Source organism: Ursus arctos, unplaced genomic scaffold (genome assembly GCF_023065955.2).
Source record: "Ursus arctos isolate Adak ecotype North America unplaced genomic scaffold, UrsArc2.0 scaffold_12, whole genome shotgun sequence".
Taxonomy (NCBI): Eukaryota; Metazoa; Chordata; class Mammalia; order Carnivora; family Ursidae; genus Ursus; species Ursus arctos.
Window position 1 is genome coordinate 15,854,735 of NW_026622786.1, and position 12,522 is coordinate 15,867,256.

General features: G+C 53.3%; 1 protein-coding gene across 1 annotated transcript; it reads right to left on the reverse strand.

Moving 5' to 3' along the window:
- Positions 1-3,773: 3,773 nt before the first annotated feature.
- LOC130543420 (glutathione S-transferase Mu 1-like) lies at positions 3,774-9,138 on the reverse strand. The gene is made up of 8 exons (XM_057310393.1): positions 9,065-9,138; positions 8,688-8,763; positions 8,175-8,239; positions 7,813-7,894; positions 7,615-7,715; positions 6,723-6,818; positions 6,527-6,637; positions 3,774-4,296 (listed from the first exon to the last, which is right to left on the reverse strand). Exons 1-8 carry the CDS (start codon positions 9,098-9,100, stop codon positions 4,207-4,209), a joined length of 657 nt encoding a protein of 218 aa, XP_057166376.1. The 5' UTR covers positions 9,101-9,138; the 3' UTR covers positions 3,774-4,206.
- Positions 9,139-12,522: the final 3,384 nt, after the last annotated feature.

The following is a 12,522-nucleotide window of genomic DNA, read 5'->3' on the forward strand; positions in this document are numbered from 1 at the left end:
TATATTTTTGAAGCTAAACCATAAGCAGGATAAGAATATTTGAAATAGTGGAATAGACATTGTTCCGCTGGCACTCAGCCACGTGGTCGTTCCTGGATTGACAAAGAGTCACTGAGATGCTGTCGTACAGTAGGCACTGTGGAGAAGACAGTCCTGGCCGTGAACGACTGGAAGGCCCAGGGGAAGTGCCAGGGAAAGATGCTTTCAACTGTGGGACACATTTCCCCTGGAAACACTGAGAGGCAGTGAGAGGCAGGGAGGAGGAATACAGGGGGAAGAGGCGATGTCTGGCGGTGAAGGACACTGAGGAGACAGGAGATGGGCGCAGAGCTCCCATGTCCCCTTCAGAAGGAAGAGGACAGTTCTGCAAAAGGAGGAGGAGGTGGGCTTGCCTGGGTACATAGGGCCCAGAGAATCAGAGCAGTGGATGCTGTGGGTGGTACAAGACAATAGGGAGCGGTGGGGAGCAGGGAAGCTGGAGAGTGACCTGAAGGGAGGGAATGTGGCCAGTGGTCGCCTGGCAAAAGTCAGTCCCAGTGTTGCCAGGTCTTCTGGACATGTATGTGTTCTTTCCTGATTTTAAAGTATTGACAATTCGAATATGTTTAAGAACACGTCCAGTCTGGAAGTCTGGTCTCTGGTATGAGTTCTGAACAGCACTCCACAATTCCTTCCAGCTCCACTGTTGACATTTTGTCCTCTCAAGGTCAATGAGCAAAAGTCCTATATAAAATAGCCTCAGAATTCAAAACTACATATTAGAAATAAATGCCAAGTTAACTAGAATTTAAATAAAAATTTGGAAGGAAAAGGAAAAAAATCCAGAAGAAAAAAAACGTAGAAAGAAGTACCAAAGTAGAGTGAAAATACCCTACGTCATGGTAATATTGTTAAGTCATAAGTCTTGTATCCTGCAATCCAGGATACAAGAATATTACTTAACCTGAAAATGAGGTAATAAATAGAACCATTTACAAGATGCTGTCACATTGGAACTTAGATAGAAAATATTCCACAAGCTTATCTTGTTTTGTATAAGGAAAGACACGTAGGGTCTCCAAAATTTAGGAAAGGAGCAGCATTCAAGGTGAAACATTTAGAACGAGACCCGGAAGAAAAACACTGGGGTAGAAATCATTTCGCTCATGACATCTTTCGTTAATTCTCTGAAACTGTGGGACAAACCCAAATACATCAGACATGTAAAAAGGAAGAAAAATTCTGACTCAAGTAGTAAGAGCTTAAGGAAGAAAACTAATAACACAGAGGACACGTGGTCATCAGGAATTTTCTGGAGAACTTTTCAAACTTTCACCGAGAACACGCGTTCCAGAACTTGTCATAAGCTACACTCAGGTATGGCATGAACACCCTCACCTGGAAAGCACACAGGTGAAGAAGCTTCTGAGTCACAGCCACAGTCTCTTGGCGCCTACATTCTAACCCCAGTGATCACAGTTTAGAGAACAGAGTATGGAGTTTCTGTTACAAAGGCCTTCGAGCTCCTGCAGAGCTGACTGAGAAGAGGAAAGGGGAGGGAGAGGGGGAGGGAGGTGCGGGGAGAGGGATGAGGAAGCAAACGTGGAAAAGTTAAGATCTGGGGTACACAGGACTCCTTTGCACTATTTTTTCCGTTTTCTAAAAGTCTGATGTATCCATATTTAAAAACAATACATTGACCGCATGATCCAGGACATACAGAACTACATATATTCTTTTATTTCTTTCTTTTAAGATTTTATTCGTTTATTTGAGACAGAGAGATAGAGAAAGAGAGAGAGCAGGAGCAGGAGAAGAGACAGAGGGAGAGGGAGAAACAGACACCCCGCTGAGCCAGAAGCTGGAGGAGGCGGGACTCGATCCCAGGACCCCGGGATCATGACCTGAGCTGAAGGCAGACTTTTAACCGCCTGAGCCACCCAGGCGCCCCTGGACCTACATATATTGTTAATTGAAATGGAAGTCTCATCAAGGAAGACGTACCCTATCTACTTGCAGCACTCTGATGGCTTAAACTTCGATTTTTTTGGAATGCCAGTCTCCATCCCCTAATGACTTGTGTTCAACCTGGGAGGATTTGGCCCCTCGGGAGACATTTGGAAAGATCTGTAGACACTGTTGATTGTCACGACCAGGATGAGCTCTGGCGGGTTAGGGGTTGGGGACGCTGCTAAACTCCGTGCTGTGCACAGGACACCGGCGTCAGGAATTCTGCACTCCAACGAGTCAGCAGTGTGGGGGCAAAGAAACCCTGGCTTGCTGATCCTGGGTTGAAAGCTGCAATTGCACAATCAGTGCCCCAGCAACGCCAGCAACAGAAAGGAGCCCAGCTGGCAGCGAGGGCCTTCTGCAAGGAGGACATGCAAACAATCTTGGCCTGGGCGCTGGGGTGGCAGGCCCCAGGCTGCAGATCGGGGACAGGAGGGTGACAGGTGCCCAGGGAAGACGGGGACTGCGCTGGGCAGTCTGGACGCAGGGTATGCAGGGCGTAGCTCTGGCTGTCGGACAGCGAGCACCTCCGAGCTCTCTGCACATTGTTCGGGGTCAGGCAGCTCTGAGTCCCGGGCCAGGACAGTAATTCCTCAGATCCGTTGGGGACACGGTGGGACATGAACCTGAATTTATATTTTAACTGCATTTACTGTGACTGAGAAGGCTGTACACACTGTACTTACAAGTAACAGCCAGCTCGCAATGTCTACACTGGCACCCTGTCTGATTGACACCCTGATGGCTTGGCCAAACGTTGAGTGCAGAAGCACCCTGACTGCTGCAGACATGGACATGTGGGAAGCAGTCCTCATACACACAGCTGTTCCTCCAGGTTCCCTGCCACACCAGGGCTCCCAGGGACACTCACGCCCCTCAGGTTGGCAAAATGTGCAGGCACATGGTGCCCCTTTAAAGCAGTAAAATGGTGACAACGGTCTGGGAGATGTAAGAGTGAGAAAGGATGGTGTCTTCACTCCAGCGCCCTCTCAGCCTGTCCACTCTAACAGAACAGCCCTCCTAATAGGACTAGGCTGTAGCTTTTTGTGTTCCTTCGGTGTGACCAGCACCTTCGGGACGATTATGATGACATTGTGTATTTCCTTGTTATACGATAAGAAGTCTGTAACAGAACCACCATTAAGTAATTCTGTGCATTAAAAACGGTGCGGACGGCCACCCCCTCAGTGTTCACCGTGATCCAGGAATGGAATCAGTCGTGGGTCAAGATGGTCACAGAGAGCGCTCCACAGGGAGACCCACGGACCGGGGCTCATCAGGCAGAAACACGCAGAGCCAATGAGCCATTAGCAAAACGTAAAGATGGAGGACCTCACGGGATTACTAGGATCATGGGACGCTCTCCTGAGATGACCTCGTGGAGCCCTACGCTTGCAGGATAGGACACCGTCCCACTCGCCTCCTGACGGGGCCACACAATCAGACACTCTCCCCGTGGAACAACAGAAGAATCTGACGGAAGTATAACACTGCCCTTGCCTGTTGCCGGCTAGTGTCTGCTGGGGACCTACCCCAGTAACGTCAACAAACCAGAGGAATACAGTACCTTCCAGAGCATCAGACAGTGATAAGAAATGCAAAAATTCAGAACAGGCCACAGGCTTCCTGCTCTGAAGCTGTCAGAGGAAGAAGAAGTCTGCAAACACCAACCTCCCACACAGGCCCCCACGGAGCAGCCACCGAGGGTCCCCAGTCAGTCCTGGGGCCGCAGGGCGGGCAGAGAGACAGGTGCCCGGGAGGGAAGAAGACAGGACACAGCGGTCAGGATGAAGGCTTTACTGGGGGTCAGGCAGGGCCGGGGAGGGACCCTGCTGGGGGAGCCAGGCCTGCACTCCCGTCCTCACGCAGCGCTGGAGGAACTCAGGCAGAGCCCAAGGGCCAGGGAGACAGTCGGGCTCCGCAGTGTCCAACCGCCGGTCAGAGAAGAAAGGTCTGGTTGCCTTGAGTGCAGGAAGGATAATGTCGGGGGGGGGGGGGGACATGGGTGAAGAAAAGTGGGGCGTTGGACACCTGGAAAGGTCCTGGATGAATGTCACTGGACAAGGTAAAGGGGCCCAATGAGGCTGCGTGGGAGTTTCCAGAAAGAAAAGAGGAGAAAGCAGCTGGTTCCAGGGAACAGGGAGGCCCAGCTATTCTCCAGGACCCCTGCACAAAACACAGCACTGGCTCCTTGCCCACATTTCCCCTCACGCAGGCCTACTTGTTGCCCCATACAGCCATCTTTGAATACACCGGCTGTGGGAGGAAGCGGCCGGACTTCATGTAGGCAGAGATCTTCTTCAGGCCCTGAGGGTGGAAAAAGAAGGTCCAACATCAGGGTTTGCTGCCTCACTGGGATTCACGCAGCCCCACCGAGGTGCACCAAGGTCAGGAGCCCTCTGGTAAGGTCAGTGTTGAGACATGGCACCGTCTCCCCGGGGTCCCCCGCTCTGGGACGTTGCTTCTTCCCGTTTCCTGTAACTAAGGGCATATCTGACTGCTATGGAGACTACCAGTACAGGCGCTTGAGCTCCCCCAGAGATGCTCATACAGCTGGGGAACCCCACCAACCACCCTACAACACAGGCCCTACCATCACCATTCAGCAGAAGGGAAGCAGAGGCCCAACGGGCTTCAGCGGCCCCCTCAGGCTCCCAGGGCTGGCAGGTGGGAAGGGCTGGAGGGCAGCTGGCTCTCTTGTCAGGGCTGTGCTCTCCCTGCTGCCCTCCCTCCTCCCACACCCTCCAGGAGGCCCTGTACCTCCCTCTTTACGAACATCGCCTTTCGCAGAAGAAACACCCTGGCTTCACAGGGTTTGCCACAGAGGGAACCCCAGCAGAACAGGGGTTCAGAATATGCCCACACAGCTTGCAGGAGAGGCCACACCGCACCCAGTGACTCAGCAAAACCTGCATGAAGGGGGAGAGGCTGGGGAACATGAAAGCCAGGCCAGGCCAGACTCTAATTACTCCTCTTAAAGGACAAGGTCCAACTGTTTGGCCTGGCCCCTGGGGCCGATGTCATGGACACCAACTTCCTCCTGTCCGTTCCTGCCAGAGCCAAGGGGGCATATGGCTCTCAGGGGTATCTGAGCACCATCTTCCCAACACACGGAAAGGCCCAGTGAGTTCTAAAGACTTCAAAGATCCTGGAACTGCCTGTACCCAGCGCGCCACACACTGCAGCCCACAGCTGTCCTCTGCTCTCCTGCCAGCCAGTCCCGGGAGCTCTGGCAGCAACCCCAAGGCCAGTCACCCAGACCCACCACCAGGGCTGATAAGAACCAGCTCCAAAAGCGCATCTCTTGATGACGAATGGAAAGAGACACAGACTGCAGGCTGGAATCCTGTAGCACAAGGGCCTCAAGCCCCACATCGCTCGCAAAGCTCACAGTGTGGTGCCCTCCAGCGAGGGACTGAAGGGGACCGGTGACATCAGGTGACGTCCAGCCTGGGCTCCTCCAGCACCCACCTGGCCCCACCCACACCACATGGCTGGTGTTCCTCTCGCTCTCCAAGGGCTCTGAGCCCCAGGACGGCGGCTCCAGGGCCGGTCACCCTGGCATCCCCACGGTGCCCGACACAGTGCCTCACACCCGGGAGAAGATCCCTCGGCCAATAGGACTGAAAATAGATGGGCTGCCCCATCTCTGACACAGAATCTCCAGTGATGGGAAAGAAGAAGGGCGGGGAGACAGGGAGGCAGGGAAGGAGCCCACCACAGAAGCCTCAAGACAGACTCGCTCCACAGGGGCCCCACCTATGTGCTCACAGCCCAGGACCAACGACATTCATGGGGACCTCAGGGCGGCCCCAGATGGGAATCGGATTGCTGCCAAGCTGCCCGGGGATCCCCAGGAAATGCTGTCTGTGCTCTTCTTAGGGACTGTCATCCCTACCATGGCTCTGCTCTCCTAACGCCAGCTGCACACACATTCCTGAACCCCGCTACGTCCTTGGCGTCCTGAGCTGTGTGACCCAGACAGAAATGGATCCAAGGTGCACCTTCTGGTCCAGGAAAGGGAGAGCCGCTCCCTGGTGCCCACAGCAACCAGCCGCTGCCTGTGAGCGCAGGACAGCCGGCACTGCCCCTGTGACCAACACAAATGACTGACCCTTTCTGCCTCATTGCTCTAATCTGTAATATGCAGGCGATCACTCATCTGCTGTGCAGGAATGCTGTCAAGATTTCATTTCACACACTGTATGTCAGATGTGCGCACAGATCCTGGCATTAAGAAACCTTCCATAAACTCTACTTAGTCTGGGACGCCCGGGAGGCTCCGTGTGTTAAGCGTCCAGCTCCTGGTCTCAGCTCAGGTCATTATCATAGGGTCCTGGGATCCAGCCCCCCAGGCACTGTTCAGTGGGGAGTCTGCTTGAGACTCTCCTCTCCCTTGGCCCATCCACCCCTCCTTAAATCATCTTTTTTTAAAAAGCCTACTTATTCTTTGTTGTGGCTGTAAGGCTAGGAAAGTACTAGAGAAAGGAGACTAGACAGAAGACCTATAACAATTAAGCAGCCTCAGGGGAATCACCTCAAAGCGGGTCATGAACTCCTTCAGGTTTGGGAAGGCTTCCAGAGACTTCGGCTCAAATATGCGGTGCAGGTCAAGGAGGTCATAAGCCAGGAAATCCACATAGGTCAGCTAAGGAAAAGCAAAGAAGGAGTGAGCACTTAACTCTGAACGTGGGGGAAATGAGAGCTTCCCACCCCCAAAGCCTTCCCCTTACCTTCTCCCCTGCAAACCAAGGCCTCTTCCCCAGAAACTCTGAGTAGAGCTTCAGCTTGTCAGGGAGTCCCTCCAGGTACCCGGGCCTCAGTTTCTCCTGAGACACAGAACAGCCGTCACCACCCGCAGAATCGGACCTCCTGGACAGAGAGGCAGGTCTCCCCCGGGCTCTGCATGACCCCGAGCTGCCAGGGGTCAGCAGCCATGTGCCCCACGGATGGGGTCATTGCCTAGGCAATGATTTATCCAAGCTCTGTTCAGCCCATCACACAGTCCATCTGTCAGAGGCTGTGGAAGCAGAGAACACCGCCTCGCTGGCCCTGAATCTGTCATCACACATCACCAAACGGCCTCCCAGAGGTCAGACCCAGGAGTGCTGAGGACCCGGCAGAGTTCTGGATGCAGATGTCAGGCAGAAGCAAAGAAGCACACAAGTGACATGGCCTGGGGGAAGAAGTCCTAAGTTCTACCTGGTGGGGACAGGTAGGAGCGGCCCTCGAGCAGGTCTTGGGAAGGTGTAGAATCAGAGAGACTGAGGGAAGGAGAGGCAGGTTCAGAGCCCTGGGTCGGCCCTGCGCGCTCTGCTGGGCAGATGTGCTCAGGCCTCGGGGTGTCAGGAAGACCGTGCTGAGCAAACAAGGCAAACACGCTGTCCAGGAACTGAATTTCCACCTGGGGACCAGCCTCTCCCCGAGGGTTAGAAGGGACTGAGTCAGAGTACTCATCCAGTCCAGGGAATTATGAGGGTCAATCTGGTGAAAGTATAGGGAGTGGCTTGGAGAATAGTCACTCCTTCGGGTTCAAACAACAGAGGAGATCCAGCGTAGATGGCACACAAGAGTCCAGTCCGCCCTCAAAAGCCTGTCCATCCCACCCCCGGGGAGGGGACTCACAAAGTCGGGGTTGTAGCAGAGCATGGCGAAGGCCATTCGGGTGTCAGTAACCTCATTCTCCAAAATGTCCACGCGAATCTTCTCTTCTTCTGTCTCCCCACCTACGGCCCACACAACAGAGACTCGCCCTCAGCATCCCACCGCAGGCAAGCCCAGGGGCCCACCACTGTTCCGCGCATCCCGCCCTGCTCCACTCACATAGGTTGTGTTTGCGAGCAATGTAGCGAAGGATGGCGTTGCTCTGGGTGACCTTGTGAGCCCCGTCAATTAAGTAGGGCAGCTGTAAGGCAAAAGGGCAGGTGGGTGGGCCACAGGCCCCCGACACCCCTCCCTTGAACAAGGGCGTTCCCAGTGCCCGGCTCATGGTCGGCACTAAATCAATCCAATCAACAATGGATGAATGAGCTGGAACATAGAGCATGGGGGACAGGCAGGGACAAGAACCAGAAAGCAGAGACGCTAGCAGGAGGCAGCAAATCCTGAAACCTCTGAGCTGGGAAAGCAGGGGGAGTAGACACCCCTCTCGCTTGTCCCCGGATCCCCCCACCCCCTGCACCTACATTGGGGAAGTCCAGGCCCAGCTTGAATTTTTCATTCAGCCACTGGCTTCTGTCATAGTCGGGAGCTGTGGTGGAGAAGATGGAGTGAAACAAACCTCCCCACAGCCCACTGTCACTGGGCCTGGGGAGGGGCAGGGTGGGGCACCCACCAAGGATCAGTGGTAAAGCTCCCCAAAAGGGGGATCTGGAATCTGGAACACTAAGTCTCACATTCTAGGTCTGGGGGCAAAGAACGCTTGGAAGGCTCTGGAACGTGTGTGAATAAGCTTACAAACCGTTTCTGCAAGCCCTAAGGGAAGCCCATCCCAATGACTGATACAGGGGCTCCAGCAACCCCCTCTCATGTCCTGCCTCCTGAGGCCAGCTGCACCTCAAAGGAGTTAGGGAAGCGCAGGCCCTGCTCCAGCTGGTGGAGGGCAACTCCATGAGCAGCACTTGGCCAGGGCAAGGGTTGCCTGGTACCAGATCAACAGGAATAGGGCAAAAGTCAGAATGCGACGTGGATGCCATTACCGTCCCCCATCGTGTACTTCTTTTCCTCATAGTGTGAGTCCGTGTACTCCAGGAGCAGGCAGATGGTGTGAGCCAGCTGGGAAGACGCCCAAGCCAGAGGTCAGAGATGAAGTCCTGCCTCGTGCCTTTCTCTGCAGCAGGTAACCGCACAGACCCCAGGACCCCCACCCGCGGACACGCGCGCGCGCACACACACACACACACACACACACGGAAACACAGAGTCAGGAACGCACCCACGTGAGGACAAACTGCTAGAAAGGACTGAGCTGCAGACACCCCTGAAGGGGACCTTGTAGTACAAATGGTCCCCAGCGCGCAGCATTTTTTACCCCGTGCGCCTCCATCCCACCCAGCGCGGCAGCCCCTTCGCTCACCCCGCGAATGTCCCAGTAACCCAGGATCATAACCATCCTGCTGGCTTTTGTGCTGAGCAGAAGGGCTTCCCAGACCTGTGCTTGCAATTTATAGGCTGAGGAGGGGTGGGCAAGGGAAGGTGAGCTCTGCTCTCTCGGCCCCGCCCCCATGACCGCCAGAGGCGGAGCCACCCAGGCGAGGGTATAGCCCTAGGAAGACTCCCAGATCTGTCTGCCAGCCTCTGGTGGCTGGGGCCGCCTCTGTATGCAGAAGGTCCTAGGTCCTCTGGCGCTCCTGGTTCCCCGCCGCCCCCTGGCTCACCGTGCAATCCAGATCTCTCTTTCTAGATCTAGGACCAGACAGGGCTCTTGGAGATAGGCCTAAATGAAAAAAGAGCACACACTTCGCCCTCTCTTCCGCTAGACATCACTCTGCTTAGCCCTGCACTGCCCAGATCACACCAACTCTACGAGCCTCGGGCAAAGTTATGCCCAAAGAGCCCTATCCCTCAAATCTGGAGTTTCAAGCAGCGCCTGTCCCGGAAAGCCCAGGACTCAGGCCAGTCTGAAAATTCCTCCCAGGACGAGCTCGGGAGAGCAGACTGTAGGTGGGTAGGAACTCCCGCACAACAAGGGCCAGAGGAAAAGAAACGTGGTCTCAGTGATTCCTTCATGGCCTGTGGAGGCCCCAGCCCTGCAGTCACGTGGCTGAGACCCCGAAACTCACATGGAAATGAGTCAATGACCCTTAGGACCTAAGTGGTGAATCTAAATCCAGAACCAGTCCCAGCTAGGGCAGGGTTACCAAGTACTGAAGTACAGTCCCAGAGATGTCCTGCCAGTCAGCTACATGTCCCCACGTGGCCAGGACAGTGACTGGGAGTGTGGTGATGTCACACACAGAATGTGACAGAAGAGGGAAGGTGAGGGGTGCCTGGGTGGCTCACTCGGTAAAGTGGCTGCCTTCGACTCAGGTCATGATCCCAGGGTCCTGGGATCAAGTCCCACATCGGGCTGCCTGCTCGGCAGGGAGTCTGCTTCTCCCTCTCTCTCTACCCTTCCTCCTTGCTTCTTCTCTCTCTCTCTTGCTGTCAAATAAATAATAAATTTTAAAAAAAGAAGAAGAAGGAGAGAGAGGGGAGTCCTCTGACTGGCCAGGCACCTGTCCTGCCAGAGGGCAGCCAGAGGGATGGTCAGCAGGAGGGTGGAGGACCACCCCCGGGACCACAGTCAGTCTGGCCCCCAGCAGACCCTCGGCTGTCTAGTCCATGCATTCCAGCCTGACGCTGGCTTCCCACCCACGTGGGCTTTTCTGTAGCTCAGGGAGACTCAGGTGGCCTCTCAGGTTCTCCTGCGATCTGTGATCTGTGACAACAACAACGTCCTGCCTGCCAACTTTCTTCTTTGAAGCCAGGAGACTATTTCAAACTAGGCGAGTGGGACAGAGCTTGGCCTGTGGCTCATTTCCCTTCGTATAAAGGGTATTGCCAGGCTTCGTGGATGTGTGAACACAGAAGAAGGGAACTTTGAAAAACAAACGTTCTTACAAGTTGCGACACAGATAAATAAGCTTCAAATTAGCTGACACTGTGTTAGGACAGCAAAGAGTGAGCCCAGTCTTGCGTGAGGATTTCCGAGCACTGGAATGGAGTGTGCAGTGGGGAAAGAGGCTGCAGCCGATCGCTCGTCAATCTCAGAAGTCAGAGGTCTGTCCATCTGGGCCCCGCTGGGGAGCAGGGAGGGCGTGTCACCCGAGCCCAGCAGAGCTCTGTCCCTGCTGCCTGTGGTCCCCACGCTTCACCCCTGCCAGTCCCCAGTGCTCCAGGTCTGGGTCCAGGCTCAAGACTTTGTGGTCAAGGTGAATTCCAGGTAGGTTTGGCCACAGGAAGGAGATGGGGGCCAAATGCAAACACACATGAGCCGAACTCTATGTGATTCCATTTTCATAATACATTGAGGAGTTGTCACTTTGACTTTTATACATCTTGAGGCTAGAACAGCAACATTACTAGATTTCCCTGAGAAATTATATTTTTGAAGCTAAACCATAAGCAGGATAAGAATATTTGAAATAGTGGAATAGACATTGTTCCGCTGGCACTCAGCCACGTGGTCGTTCCTGGATTGACAAAGAGTCACTGAGATGCTGTCGTACAGTAGGCACTGTGGAGAAGACAGTCCTGGCCGTGAACGACTGGAAGGCCCAGGGGAAGTGCCAGGGAAAGATGCTTTCAACTGTGGGACACATTTCCCCTGGAAACACTGAGAGGCAGTGAGAGGCAGGGAGGAGGAATACAGGGGGAAGAGGCGATGTCTGGCGGTGAAGGACACTGAGGAGACAGGAGATGGGCGCAGAGCTCCCATGTCCCCTTCAGAAGGAAGAGGACAGTTCTGCAAAAGGAGGAGGAGGTGGGCTTGCCTGGGTACATAGGGCCCAGAGAATCAGAGCAGTGGATGCTGTGGGTGGTACAAGACAATAGGGAGCGGTGGGGAGCAGGGAAGCTGGAGAGTGACCTGAAGGGAGGGAATGTGGCCAGTGGTCGCCTGGCAAAAGTCAGTCCCAGTGTTGCCAGGTCTTCTGGACATGTATGTGCTCTTTCCTGATTTTAAAGTATTGACAATTCGAATATGTTTAAGAACACGTCCAGTCTGGAAGTCTGGTCTCTGGTATGACTTCTGAACAGCACTCCACAATTCCTTCCAGCTCCACTGTTGACATTTTGTCCTCTCAAGGTCAATGAGCAAAAGTCCTATATAAAATAGCCTCAGAATTCAAAACTACATATTAGAAATAAATGCCAAGTTAACTAGAATTTAAATAAAAATTTGGAAGAAAAAGGAAAAAAATCCAGAAGAAAAAAAACGTAGAAAGAAGTACCAAAGTAGAGTGAAAATACCCTACGTCATGGTAATATTGTTAAGTCATAAGTCTTGTATCCTGCAATCCAGGATACAAGAATATTACTTAACCTGAAAATGAGGTAATAAATAGAACCATTTACAAGATGCTGTCACATTGGAACTTAGATAGAAAATATTCCACAAGCTTATCTTGTTTTGTATAAGGAAAGACACGTAGGGTCTCCAAAATTTAGGAAAGGAGCAGCATTCAAGGTGAAACATTTAGAACGAAACCCGGAAGAAAAACACTGGGGTAGAAATCATTTCGCTCATGACATCTTTCGTTAATTCTCTGAAACTGTGGGACAAACCCAAATACATCAGACATGTAAAAAGGAAGAAAAATTCTGACTCAAGTAGTAAGAGCTTAAGGAAGAAAACTAATAACACAGAGGACACGTGGTCCTCAGGAATTTTCTGGAGAACTTTTCAAACTTTCACCGAGAACACGCGTTCCAGAACTTGTCATAAGCTACACTCAGGTATGGCATGAACACCCTCACCTGGAAAGCACACAGGTGAAGAAGCTTCTGAGTCACAGTCACTTGGCGCCTACATTCTAACCCCAGTGATCACAG

Bases quoted from the DNA above. Each gene is read 5' to 3' on its own strand.
- LOC130543420 (XM_057310393.1), bottom strand. From the start codon at position 9,100: ATGGTTATGATCCTGGGTTACTGGGACATTCGCGGG. The intron at 8,764-9,064 runs GTGAGCGAAGGG...GCGTCTTCCCAG, and splicing joins GTTACTGGGACATTCGCGGG to CTGGCTCACACCATCTGCCT. The intron at 7,895-8,174 runs GTAGGTGCAGGG...TTTGCCTTACAG, and splicing joins TGGGCCTGGACTTCCCCAAT to CTGCCCTACTTAATTGACGG.